Consider the following 13,911-nt stretch of genomic DNA (forward strand, 5'->3'; position numbering starts at 1 on the left):
TATGGTTTTCAGTGCCTGCTGTGCACGCTGGGACAATTTGAAGGCAATTTTCCATTTTTGCCCACATTAATGGACATCTAGTTTTTGAATGATTAAATATGCATGGAAGCAGGGATGTCAGATTATGCAAGCAGAGTGAATAAAACAATAAATGTGGGCAGGGAACATCAGGAAGAGGTGGTGCTGTTTTTAACTGCCCCTCTGCCTGAAGGATTCTTCAGTCTCACAGCTTTAGGCAGGAAGCAGACAAACATTCAGACATACTTTCATCAGTGCTGTTTTTTGCTGCTTCCCTCTTGTTATTCCCTTTCCGTTGCTTCCATCTCATGCATGTCTGGTCTTTTTGCTCCACTTTATTCCTGCATTTCATTTCCTCATTCACTATTCCCTTTCCCCTCACTCAGCCACTCTGGCTCCTTTTGCTCCTATGCATGTGTTTTTGGGTGAATTTGAGGAGATGCTTGTTCATGTTGGTGTGTTTGTGCAAATGTACAACCTCTGTATGCCGAAGCTGACTCCATAAGTTCAAAGGCTTGTCACCACAGATCTGGTTTCCTTGCAGTCTTTATGTCAGTGAGTCTTTTGTTGCGTAACACAACCCCATATCTTCTCTCTCGCCTCAGAGGCAGCAAGACAGAGCAGGACAAGCCACAAATCATGGCAAGGCATCGTTTCAATTCTGCCTTTGATATTTACTCAATCCCTGTGTGATTGACAAAAAAATCTGTTAGTGCTGGTCAGGCAGAAATACACGTTGAGGCTGACAACGCAATGTCAAACCCTGTCTGTAGCCAAATATACTGCAGAAGGAAGGGACTGCAAGAAGTAGGAGAAAGTTATAAGTAAGGGTGAATGCAGAAGGATGTCCAGGCAGTGTTTATTCTTGAAAAAAGAAAAGAAAAACAAGTAGAGACAGGGAGCGGTCTGGATATGAGAAATGTTAAGGCACAGACAATTACTGTCAGATACAGATGCTAAAAATGTTACCTCTTTTTATCACTGAGTTTTATCACTGCTATTACACTCAGTCATGTTGGGGCTGCGGCCCTTTTGCTTTATTTCATTCTCATTTTTTGCTGTTTCATTTGGTCCTGTCTCACAGCCTCTTTATTTTCAATTTTTGCTTTTTAGATCTAACCTCAGAATTGATTAGGTGAACAAAATATGACTGATTTTGGTGGATATAAAGAGTCTGTGTTGTGTAAACGTGTACCCCTGGACAGTGATGATGGCATTGCTGCTGACACAAACACAAGTTTTATTAAAGCTATGACATCAGCCAGCAAACTAATCAGAAGCTTTTGTGATTATTGGCTAATATTAATCTTTAGTCATGCTTGCTACTGCATAGTTTTTGATAATCCTCCTTTCTTCTAGCTCAACAGGTCAAGATTTCAGTTTTATTCTAACAAAATACCTGCAAATATCAGGACATGTTCATGCTCTTAGACAAAGTCTCTTCATCTGATGTGTGTTGTTTATCTGTTCTTCCCTTCTCTGTACTCTGCATCTGTTCTGTGCTGTTCTGAGTTTCCGCTCTGAGGAACAAAGCGAGTGAGAAGTTTTATCTTAAGCAGGTTTTGGGTGTATCTTCTGGGTGGAGAGAGCTGGTCATCTTCACGCTCAGTCAAATTACAAATTCCTTTGTCTTAAAGTGACGTCTATGCTTTAGAGACTTATATAGTTAGCTTTAATCTAAGATCACACACTCTGTATCACCATGACCTGTTGATCTATAATTAAATGATTGTAAGGTGTAGGATGTTTGTTATGGAAAATAATACAGTTTCAAAATACAGAAAGGTAAATTAGGCATGGAACATGTTTATGATGACAAACATAACATTCTATTCAAATATAACCTCCAGTTATCTGCTGATAATTGTAAAAGGTTCAACTGACACAATCTAACATAAGTAATGGCATTGTGGTCGGGTTAGGGTCAGAGAGCAGTAAGAACAAAACTACAACAATATGACTTCCATGCATTCAAACAATATAAAACAAAGAGCACGTTATAGTGTGAAGTGTCCCTTTGGAATGTAACAGAAAGTTTGATGACTGGTCTGGTCAGTCCTACCTCCTGGTATGACATGGCTGTGAGGAGGGAGAGCCATAATTCTGGAGTCTCTGTTTTCTTAGACTTGGTCTCACCAATGTAAATCCTATTGTCAGTTAGATGGCGGTCTCTTTCTGAGAAATGTTCATTTGTAACTCTGTAGAGCATCTGAATGACAGTTTTTAAGGTTTCTCAAACACAAGGTTGACTCTTTGGAGGAAGGTTAAAATGCTGCCTAATAATGACATTATTGCTAGTTATATGGAACAACAATTTTCAACCCTCACCTTAGTGAATTTTGTGTTCTTACTGGTATTTACCACTATAGACCAAACTATCAGTTATTTGCAGTAATTACAGTTTATATAACACATTCATCAGTGTTAAGCTGCAGGAAAATGTTTGAAGAGGTTGTTTTTTGGTTTCAATTTATTCTTGTGTTCATGTTTGTTGGTTGTTATTTCGGTGAGTCAGAAGAGTTCATTGTATCTTCATGGCTGTCTGTTGGTCAGTCATTATGTGAGAGGGAACATGAGTCATCTAATGCAGAAAAATCCCAATTAGACTTTATGTCAAGAAGAGAGACACCAATACACATACACACAAACAAGCACCAGAACACATGAACAAGCCCCTCAGTGCTCATATTACATACAGACACATGATGAGGAATTTGATTCAGTGTCAAAGAAGATGACGCTCTCACTCATTCAGACACACTGTTCAGCCATTTAATACACGACACACATACACACACTGCAAATATAGATTCATGTGACTGCATAAAACCCACAAACATCCTCTCTCCTTCTCTCTGCATTTCAGCAGCAGGAAATAGAGACAAGACAGAGCCCTCAGCTCAGGCGAGGGGAAAAAAAAGACTTCCACTGGTGGTTTCCATGGAAACTGTCTCCCTTTCACTTTAGGGGGAGGGCAAGCGACTAGTGGATGAGTTAGGCCGGCATTTAAGGTGGCTCGTGGACAGGGTAGGAGGGAATTTAAGGTGGTTTGAAGTATTCATTTATGTGACTGTTTTACCTCCAGAAAGAGGAGGGTCATTTGAGGTAATGGCGGTGTGTGTGGTGCAGGCTGTTTGAGCAAACTGCAGAAGCAGAACAAAGATAATTTGAGGCTTGAACCCCTTTCACCTTGGGCTGCACAGTCAGCATTTTTAGCAGCCAAGACACACACACACACACTGACACACAGGTTTACACATGGATTATTGATATCAAGATCACAAATCTGTTCATAATTACATTACAGCCTGAGGGGGATGATGCCACAGTATCAGCACCACGCAGATCAAATAACTGTAAAAAAAAATACTAGCACTTGGGATATGGTACCATCCAAAACAATGAGGAAAAACAAATTTCCTAATCATTTCTGTAAAGTTAGAATTATTCCATAGTATTGTAACTTAGCCTGCCCTTTAGTTGCTCTGAATACCAGATGACTGACCTCTCTGTCATGTCACAATCCTGACAAACAATTTTTAAGCTTCCTCTGGTTTCTCTGGACGTTTTGGCAGCGCCACTGTCTGCCCGACTCCCATTTAATTCAAAAACTGGCAAAGCAGTGAGTGTGAGTAAAACAGAGGTGAGGTGGGCAGAGTGCCGGCAGACACCCACCTGTTTTTAATCGGTCAGGTCTCTGATTTATCAGGAACACCATCAAACAAGAGAAAGACTCCCTCTCCCCATGTCACATGCTAAAAACACATTGTAGTCAGTATAGGTTAAACAGTCAGAGTAGTTGAGTAATTGACATTAGTTTGAGTTAAGTAGTTATTGACCTGTGCAAGCTAATAAGCTATATTATTGTATTTTATATATATATATATATCCACCATATTCCTGCTTTGTCTGAGGCTTTCACCTCCACACTGTTCTACCACAGGGGTTCTCACGTCTTGTTTGAGTTTGTGAGAGTATGCATGGTTGTGTTTTAGTAATAAGCTCAGGGTCAAGCCAAGTGCTGGAGGACTCATTCTTATAATATATGTCCTTTTTTTCTGCATCACACTTTTTATTCTGCTGCGTTCATCAGGTTCGCTTTAATATTTGAAAATTGACCACTTGCTGTTAGAGCCCTGAATTTCATGAATTAGATTCCTATTAATACAAGAGATGAGAATGAATTAATATGAGACCCCTCTCACGAACACGCGCGATGAATGCTAATCAGAAATGCAATATTTCCCATATATGTCTGAGTGTGAGGGAGACGGCTCAGGCAGATGGACCACTGCTCGGTGTGTATGTGGGTGTGTGTTGTAGCTCAGCCATTATAGCATGTTTCTTAAATCTGCATAATGAATACATCATGCGTTTTACAGAAACCGGCAGAGGGAGCTCATTACAACACACTGTGTAAAGTGAATTACAAGAATAAGGCATAGAGTACAGGAATCTTAGCTGTGCCTTGACCCAGTTCTTTACAACGGAGAGAGAGAGATAAATCAACAAAGAGATAGATGAAGTGAAGAGGGAACAGAGAACCAGAGGAGGGCGAGGAGGAGACAATTAACACAGCAGCCATGGAAGCCATCCAAGGCGCAAACGAGTGGGTGGGTAAAAATAAAAGAAACAAACTCTAAGTAGTATGGTTAGAGGTATTTGGCCTTGAAGGATTTGTGTGCACAATACAAGGAGGACAAAGAAGGAAAGAGCAGGCAGGATGTGTCAGATGATTTAAATCTTCTCAGCTGCTGTATTGACGTCCTTGTTGTGATTCGTGCCTCCATGAAGAAGCCACCACTGCAGATCGAAGTGTTGACTGTCTATTCGAGGAGCACTCTGGGAACCTCTAGCTGTGAACCCAGAGATTCGTGTTGTCTCCCCTCAGTGGTTCAGTTTGGTGTCTACCTTCCTTCTTCTGCTCTCAGCACAAACTGACTCCTTTGTCTGGTTTCTTCTTATTCTCAGAGCTGCCCTATGGCTGGGAGAAGATAGATGACCCCATCTACGGCAGCTACTATGTAGAGTAAGTTTCCCTGTTGAGTTTTTAGTAAAACAGGAAATGTATTTTTGTGGTTTACAATGCCTTGTTATGAATTATAAATGACTAAATTCTCTTTTTGTTTTATACATATACTGCTCCATTGATTTACTTTTACAACAAAATACTCATCTGTAAGGACTATCTTGAGAATGCTGCTGATAAACCTGCTCTCCTGCTCGGTCTTATAATTTGCTCTATTACAAACAGACTTTATTGCTTTCTAGGTGCTCTTTTTTATTTGAGGACACATGATTTTTTTGCAGCTTAAACAGAGATAGGTATCATTTTAGGTGCTGCTTCGTAAACTGTCTATTCTGTTTTGTAATTTTTCTCATTCATTTTGCTATAGCTACAAGTTACTTTAATATAATGTATTTAAAGCCAAAAGCAGTTAAATAAGATGTATGGTTAAACTGCATGCATGGAGACTGAACATCCCGTGTACCCACTAAACCTAAAATACTGCTATTAAAACTGCATTAAGCTTTTACAGATTTAAGGCAACAATATACCAATAGACTCCAACACAAGAAAGTTGTTTCTTTTGTTGTGTTCATTCAGCAACTAGTGTTTTTTGTAAATGTATGTACGCCTTTACCAGCACTTTATTTTGACTAGAGCCTTTATATTATGCACTACAATGGCCTAAAAGTTTCACAGAGACCCTGAGCTGGACTAAAGTTTGTTTAAAAGTGTCAATAATGTAACAAACTGCATTAAATGTTCTTATAAATAATATATAATTTTGTAGAACTGCATTGTGGTGTTGATGTTTCTTTAGTATAATCCCATCTTTAATTTACATTTCTTTTGTCATAATGTGTATTTCCAGTCACATCAATCGAAGGACTCAGTTTGAGAACCCAGTCCTGGAAGCCAAGAGACGCCTGGAGCAGCAGAGGCAGATGCAGAGCCAGGGACTCTCTGCTCTACCACTGCCCACCATATACAGAGGTACAGTACTCCACTGTGTGTGGTACAGAAACATGCTGACATACTCACACAAATATGAAAATGCCATGACTGCAGAAAGATGCATGGTGCATGTCCCTGGTCTTAAAGCCACACATGCTAGTAGTTTTATTTTAACATTTTTTCCTTACTGTAATGATTCTCTGTATAGAACGTTGTGCATTGTATCACTGTTTACTGACATAACTCACAGTGAACAGTTTCACGAGGATTTGATGGGGCAGATGCTCAATGTCACAATGAACAGGGTCGAATGGAGATCGCTGGAAATGCGGGGGACAGAGAACATGCTCACCCTGAGGCCCCTAGTGGGATAATCTAGACACACACATGAGGACATACTCCACCAGTACATTATGTACTGCTTCATCTGAGTGAAAAGTGCATATGTCATCAGAGTCAGCTTTTCTGCAGAATGTATCTATATTCAGAAAAGTATGTAGATTCAGCAGTGAATGAACCCTTTTTCAATTTGAAAACTTGATGTTAAAATTAAAGGATTTCATAAACATCACACTCAAAAACCTTCTCTCAATACAGAGAAGCCATTGTTTACGAGGGACCCAACCCAGCTGAAGGGCACCTTCCTGTCGACAGCCCTGCAAAAGAGCAACATGGGATTTGGCTTCACAATTATAGGAGGCGATGAGCCTGATGAGTTTCTTCAAGTGAAGAGTGTAATACCAGATGGACCCGCTGCTCAGGACGGAAAAATGGACACAGGTAATTATGTGCACCTTCCAATTTTGACAACTGGTTTAGAAACGAAATGAGGTTTAAACAAACTGCAAGCTGTCACCTCCGTCAGTGCTGATAGTGTAATAGAATTGTTTAAATATAGCATCCTCATTTTGGCACCTCGGCATTATGGACTTTAATCTCTAGCCATAGCAGTTAAAGTAATTTACTTTACTTTTTCAGTAATTTTCTTTGTGAATTTCAGCATCAAAATTTAGACAGCTCAGTATTTATCAGAGTAAGCACTTGTGTTTTAGTTAAAGCAGGCAGAGGTCACAGAGAACGCAGCCACTTACAACCAAATCCACAAACCATGTTTGTATCCACTTTGATATATTGTTTACTGTAATTAAGTGATGCTCTGAATTTAAAATGTTCTCCAAATACTCTCAAAAGTCAAAGTTATTATTTGTCCATACAAAGTTAGTGTTTCAGCAGTGAATCACTTCGGAGGTTTGTCCTTCTGTCCTTCCCCAGCAGGGCGCTGGTTATATAGAGCATCACTGTTTTATAAGGATACACACACAAGATATTACCCAGTGTCCCCCTGTGGATCTGAATCTGTCTCATTCTGATCAAAATATAACATTTGCTTTGAGCTGTGTTTGGCGCCTCCGCCTCCATCTTATAAACAGCTGAAGCTAACAACTGTTTGTGCAGTCTCAGCTGCATCACATTTTAGGTTTGTGTTTGGGGGGTGACTCTTAAGTTAATGTGTTTTAATCCTGATATTTGTCATTGTTTACCTGCAAAGTCAGCACAGGGCCCTGCTCTTCCCTCCCATTATCTTTAAGTACCCATAAGACGAGCCACAGGTGGAACTTTGTTCTGTCTTATCTATAAAACCTGAAGGTTGGGCCCTGGTCATGCCTCATTAATACCCTTCAGTTTTCCCCTACATTTTGATTTCATTTACCTTTCTGTAGAGTCTCACAATGTCTACTTAATTGCATCTTAAGGACTTTTTCTAAAATTCCAACAACCTAGTTGTAACGGTGTTACACCTGTCACTCACTGCAGTGTAGTGTCCTTTCAGAGCAGGTCCCAACTAAACCATATGAATGAAAACTAAATTATAGCAAATGTTAAGTGCAACATCTGTGAACAAAACAGAAACCCCACACATTTCACACAAAGGTTTCCATTATTTCATCTTAAAGGGGGTCATCAATCGCCCTTGTTGGTGTATTGGGGCACCCTATATTTGTGTCTCTGGCACTGTTTGTCCCAGACAAGGAGTTCTTAGCACACTCTCTGTCCTGTCTTCACTGTAACCTTCTCCTTCTAATATGACTGAGAGAAAATAATTTCATTGGCCATAACTGACACCAGACCACACAACACCTATTTCATTAGGAGATTCATTTCTTATAAAGGAATCACAAATGCACCAGTATCAAGATATTTACCGCCACATGAGCAGCTGGTGTCTTCGAGGCTTACTGAGTGCTGCTGAGACCCTGCCGTACTTCATAAATGTTGCCCCTACACCTCACCTTAGGCTGCTTCAGGAAAAAATAGATTTTTCAAGTTACATTTTTCAAATACAAGCCATTAGCTTTGGCCAAAAGAGTTGATTTTAATTAAAGGTCATAGTGGGCTCGGAATCAGAAAAGTTAGACTGTATGTATACTGTCCTGTGAAGCCGCCAGCGAGCCCTGTGCCTGGCACGGCTGGTGCCTTAACTGCTCATTTAGAGCTCATTTTCAGAGCTGGGAATCCTCCTTCCTGCGTTGAGCTCCTGCTCTTTGCTTTTATGTCTCGTTGTGTCTATCAGTCCCTCTTTTATCTGGATTCTATCTCTTTGTATTTTATCTCCATCTCTCGCTTTGTCTCTCCAGCTTACCATTTATTATTCTTTCTTATCTAACCATGTCATCTGACACTTCTCCTCTGTTTTCAGCCTCAGTGTATTTTCATCTGTTTTCTCTTTCTACCTCTCTAGTTTTTCTCTCTTCATCCCTCTATCCTGGTCTGTCAGCCCAGTCTCTCTCTCTCTCTCTATCTCTCTCTCTCTCTGTTCTGATTTTGCTCTCCAACTTGCTTGTCTCCACTCTGTGACATTGCCAAAGCTGCTCACACACATGCATGCACACACACAGGCATGCACACAGTGACACACAGCACAGACACTGAGATTAGCTGGCCTATTTGAGCTGTGCAGCATTGCTCTTAGGGATTGCGTACGATTGTGCGTGTGACATGTGTGCACACCCTCATGGTCGTGTGTGCGTGTCGGCATGTGTGACAGAGAGTGCCTCTAGAAGTGTGAAATAGAGGATTTGAGGCAGCTGCATTTGTCATGGGGCTGTAACTTAAAAGCTGAAATCCATAACTTTCCGCACGTTCAAACTAGTATCTAGTGCTGCATTTGAGGAGTTGTTTCACCTCTTTATTGGCATGCAGGAAAAATATAATTCACTGAGCAGCTGAAATGAACATGGATATGACAGATCATAAATAGTGCTACACAGGATGTCATGATTAAAGACCACTGTTCATGATTAAAAGTCGTCTTATTTGCTCTGACCCTGTGTGTCAGTCCGTCTCACACGTGTAGATGACCTGTAGTGGCAGTTGATACTATGTTCCTGTGTGACAGTGGCTTCCTCCTCCCTGCAGCAGTATGTTCTAATGCTGCTGAGATTTGACACTTATGGCAACAGACTGTGACAAGTTGTGTTTTTGCAGCACAGTATGTTATACATGGACCACTGACATCACATCACGTGGCCTGTGTAACATGCTGCAGTGCACTGAAGCTGTTGCTATCTTCTTCTCTAGGTGATGTCATTGTCTACATTAACGACATCTGCGTGCTTGGCACCACGCATGCCGATGTCGTTAAGCTGTTCCAGTCTGTACCAATTGGTCAGAGTGTGACCCTTGTGCTCTGTCGAGGATATCCTCTGCCCTTTGACCCCGAGGACCCAAGTGGCGCAGCCAGTGCTTCCCTGACACCCATTGGTCTGGAGCACCGTCCGCTGGTTGTGAATGGCCGCAGCAGCTATGACCCATACCTGGAGTACCTGTCATTGAGCTCCCAGCTTCCTGCTCAAGCTCTAGCCCAGGCCGGAGCCTCTCACCCTGGGGACACACATCTAGACGGTTCATCCCTGCCGCCCACCACACCAGGCTCAGCATCAGCACTCACGCCACACGATGACAGTGTGTCAGGGACTGGTGTTGCTGGGGCAACAGCACAAGGAGCAGAGCTGCTAACAGTTACTATGGTGAAAGGGGCAGAAGGTTTTGGGTTCACCATTGCCGACAGTCCAACTGGGCAGCGAGTCAAACAGGTGATATGTCTTCATCATCTCATTGTCTATATAGCAGATAAGGAATAGTCCAGACAAGATGAAGGCTGCAAATATAGATTTGTATTCTATTGTCGTCTGCGTTGAACAAATTAAATTCTTTCATGAGTGAAATCCCAGTCGTCAGCTAAACTCTCTAGTAGAGTTGAGTTAAAACAGCGGATCAAGAAAAATTTAGTTTGGTCAATGCAAGTTACTTTGAAGAGAGAGATTAAGACAAAAGCGAGCTCAGCCAGTGTTGGATTTGCTATCTACTAGGATGGTAATAAATGAGGAGCAGCCTTAAGATACAGATACAGTCAAAACCTGAATATCTCAATAACTGGCAGTAAGAAGTTGGTAAATTAAAATGAGTTAGGATGTGAGGATGTGTGATTTTTTAATCCCTGCTGTAGAGTAAAACATCTGCACTACAAAAGACATCTGTCCCTACTCATTTGTTTGGGTATTTCAGGGCCCAGTAAGGTAGATGGGTTGCATAATTGACAGGAAAATAACTTCCCCTAGTAAAAATAGAGCATGTTCTGTGTTGTACTCTGACCCACATTCTTTTTTACATGATTGTGAGTTACTACAAAATAAGGTAAAATGGAGTGAGGATAGATGTGTGGTGTTGTGGTGCAGGTGTTAGACCCAGGCTCACAGGCAGCATCAGGGCTGATAGAGGGAGACCTGATCCTGGAGGTGAACCAGCAGCCAGTGGCTGCAGCTGGGCATGGACGAGTGGTGGAGATGCTGAAAGAGTGTCCGGTAGGAGCAGAAGCCACACTCCTCATACAGAGAGCAGGGACAGGTGAGTGTTTCTTATCTCTTTGACCGTTTGTTTGGTGTGTGTGTTTCCAAGTTGTTCATTGATTGGAGCTGTAAGGACTCTTTATAGCACAGGTTTATAATAAATGTTAAACCTTGTTTTATGTATTATACTTATATTATAATGTCAGTTGTTTTGATATTATAAATCCCATTTACTTTCACATAATAATCCAACAACTTTCAACTCAATACCAGGTGATGGCCTTTTATCAATTAATATCTATTCTGCCGGAAAAAGTGGTTCCAGTACAGTTGTACATAAAAACACAAGTGGCATTTTGGCCACTTTCAAAGGCCTCGATAAATTTAGTAAAGTTTGAGAAGGGTCCAGTGCAAGAGCAGCTTCCTCATGAATACAAGCTGGCTCCTGATCAAGCTGCACAAATATCATTTAGTTGTGCATCTTCAACACCAGCTGCAGCACTGCATGAGAGGAGTCAAGTAGAGTTGACAGAGAGAGCTGAGAGAGCAAAAGAGATTTTGATTATGATAATTTTGAAACTTGTTCTATTTTTGAGCACATTCAAATAACAGTGGCTCTTATTCAGATTTTATTCAAGTCTCTAGATGAGATTTTATATTTAGAATACTAAATAGTTTAGAAGCTAGAGGAATTATTTTGTCTGGTGCAAAACTGGACAAATTACTGTACTGTCTCATAAAAAAATTGCAGTAGAAGAGTAAACTGCAGATTTTTGCCTATAGAAAGTAAAAATCATATAACTGTAATGAACAATATGTTGTGTAATGTGTTTCATATGTGCTGACGCATAGAGGGAGTAAGCAGGAGTATTACAGATCAGGAAAGAGTGTGAGCAGATGTCAGACTAAGTGTTTTGTGCATCACACCATGTGTTCTCAGTGTTTTCCAAATGCGGCTTTATCACCAACATGTCCTAGATGTTTTCCAGTAAAACAGACTGAAGGAGCATGAAGGGAGTGTTATAGGATGTAGCCCATCACATTAGAAATGGAGAGCTCAACTGTTAGGTGTGGTGCAGGTCTGTGGGTATGACATGGCACAAACACACCGGGGAAAGCAGCTTTATTCCCACTGAGGCTGCTCATCTTCAGAATAAATGCAGTTATTTTACTGCAGTCTGCTTTTGGATAGACATCAACCTGGCAAACAAGCTGCACTGGTCAGTATTATGTTGTTTAACCACCTACAGCAACTACTGTTCTCTGCATGAAATCCATTTTGATATAAGACTATTTTAGGGATTACTATTACTTAAATAAAAGGACTTAATATTTTTCATTCAGACTTTTAAACATGATTATGAGAACAAAATGCTGCCATTTTATGTTTTTTAGTCACATTCTGAGGACATTAATGACTGGTCTGTGTGAGAAGGCTTAAGTCTTGCAGTAGTGTTGTATAAGGGTGAGCATAGAATACTAAACTATGACCAGGTTAGATTAAGTCTAGGTGTTTGTTCTTTGTAATGTATGATGTTTGCTGCATGTTTTTTCCTCTCTCTCTTTCTCTCTCTCTCTCTTTCATCCTCTCTGTCCTGTCTACCTCTTCTTCTCCACCTCTACCGGGCTGACTATCAGCAGGAAGGTTCTCTCTTATGAGCCGGGTCCTGCTCAAGGTTTCTTCCTGTTAAAGGGAGTTTTTGCTTGCCACTGTTGCTCTAAAGGAGGTTCAGGCTCTGGGTTACTGTAAAGCGCCTTGAGACAATTCTGATTGTAAAAAGCACTATATAAATAAAATTGACTTGAATTAAATTAAATTGAATTAAGGCCAGCAATCTGACTCTCCATCAGAAATTTCAATAGAAACAGGAAAAAAAATCTGGAGTAAAAAAAAAATACAGTGGCTCTAATTCCTTTTCCACAAGGGACAGCTGTAACAAACAAGAAGAGAACATTCTCAATTGTGATCTGAAATGTTTCAGTTTTCATATTTTTGGCTATATCCCGATAGTCTAGTCCAATTTTGTGTGCTTTCATGTCTGTGCATCCATTTGGAAAACGTCCACTGCTTCCTGCTCCCACACTCTAATCTTAAGCAAACATTTAGCTGATTTTACTGATTGTTTTCTGTATTAGTTGATAAATAGAGAATTCAGGGCCACAGAAACCTGCTACATGTAACAAACTCTGCATTAAAATTAGCTTTCCCTTCAGTTTTCTTCACATCTTCAGCATTTTAACGTGAAAGGAGGCGTATATGCCCTCAGTCTGAGGAAAAATAAATGAAGAAAGACTTAAAAAGGATTCAGAATAGAGAATTACATTGTGGGGGTTTGAAGTGCACATTCTTGCAACATTATCGTTGCTCCTCCTCTGTATTTCCTGCATGAGTGGCCACCTGGGATGAAGTTAAATTGCACATTGAAAGCTTTATTTGTTCGCTTTGTGCGTTTGCACTGATTCTCTAAAAGGTGCTCTGGCCGCAGATCAAAATTTGACCCGATAATTCCCTTGCTGCATATTATGTTATATTATTCCAATGAACACAAACACATGCACACTGCAACAATGATTACCTGTACAGCACTAATCAACAACCTGTGTGAGAGTAAAAACCCTTCTGTCCCATGACCATTAAAAGACAAAAGGCTTTCTTGTGCCACAGCCGTTCCCTTTTTCCAGTGAGTCTGTAGTGTTCCCAGAGTTAATTTGCATTGTTTCCGAACAATAAAAAGGAATTATGGATAAGCTTTGGCTGGCATCACCCTTTTCATGTATTATATTTAATTAGGGATGAAGGCAATCAGTCTCATATGCATCACAGGTTTAATAAATTCCAGTGTGACAGGAATTATTATTGCAGACATGAAAAGCAATCAGAGACATTAGCTCTTACTGATCCTGGTATATCTATCTGAGGTAAAAGCTTGTGGATTTAATGCTAGTCCTGATATTAAATCTACAGTATTATTGATAGTTATTGCAGATGCATAATACTCTGCTGCTTATTAGGACTGTGACGAGCATGTATAACCACCGTATTGTCAGCAAGACTTAGAATTGTTTTCGACTGCATGACTGAGT

At 40.5% G+C, this 13,911-nt stretch overlaps 1 protein-coding gene across 7 annotated transcripts in view; it reads left to right on the forward strand.

Moving 5' to 3' along the window:
* The window catches only part of magi2b (membrane associated guanylate kinase, WW and PDZ domain containing 2b), a 61,027-nt gene that overhangs the window by 35,542 nt on the left and 11,574 nt on the right, over positions 1-13,911 (forward strand). For all 7 annotated transcript variants that reach the window (XM_028407400.1, XM_028407402.1, XM_028407401.1 and 4 more), the window contains exons 7-11: positions 4,990-5,047; positions 5,898-6,019; positions 6,578-6,760; positions 9,560-10,074; positions 10,717-10,885. In XM_028407400.1, the coding sequence (XP_028263201.1) occupies positions 4,990-5,047; positions 5,898-6,019; positions 6,578-6,760; positions 9,560-10,074; positions 10,717-10,885 (1,047 nt within the window). The remainder of the gene's footprint in view (positions 1-4,989; positions 5,048-5,897; positions 6,020-6,577; positions 6,761-9,559; positions 10,075-10,716; positions 10,886-13,911) is intronic.

Source organism: Parambassis ranga, chromosome 6 (genome assembly GCF_900634625.1).
Source record: "Parambassis ranga chromosome 6, fParRan2.1, whole genome shotgun sequence".
Classification (NCBI taxonomy): domain Eukaryota; kingdom Metazoa; phylum Chordata; class Actinopteri; family Ambassidae; genus Parambassis; species Parambassis ranga.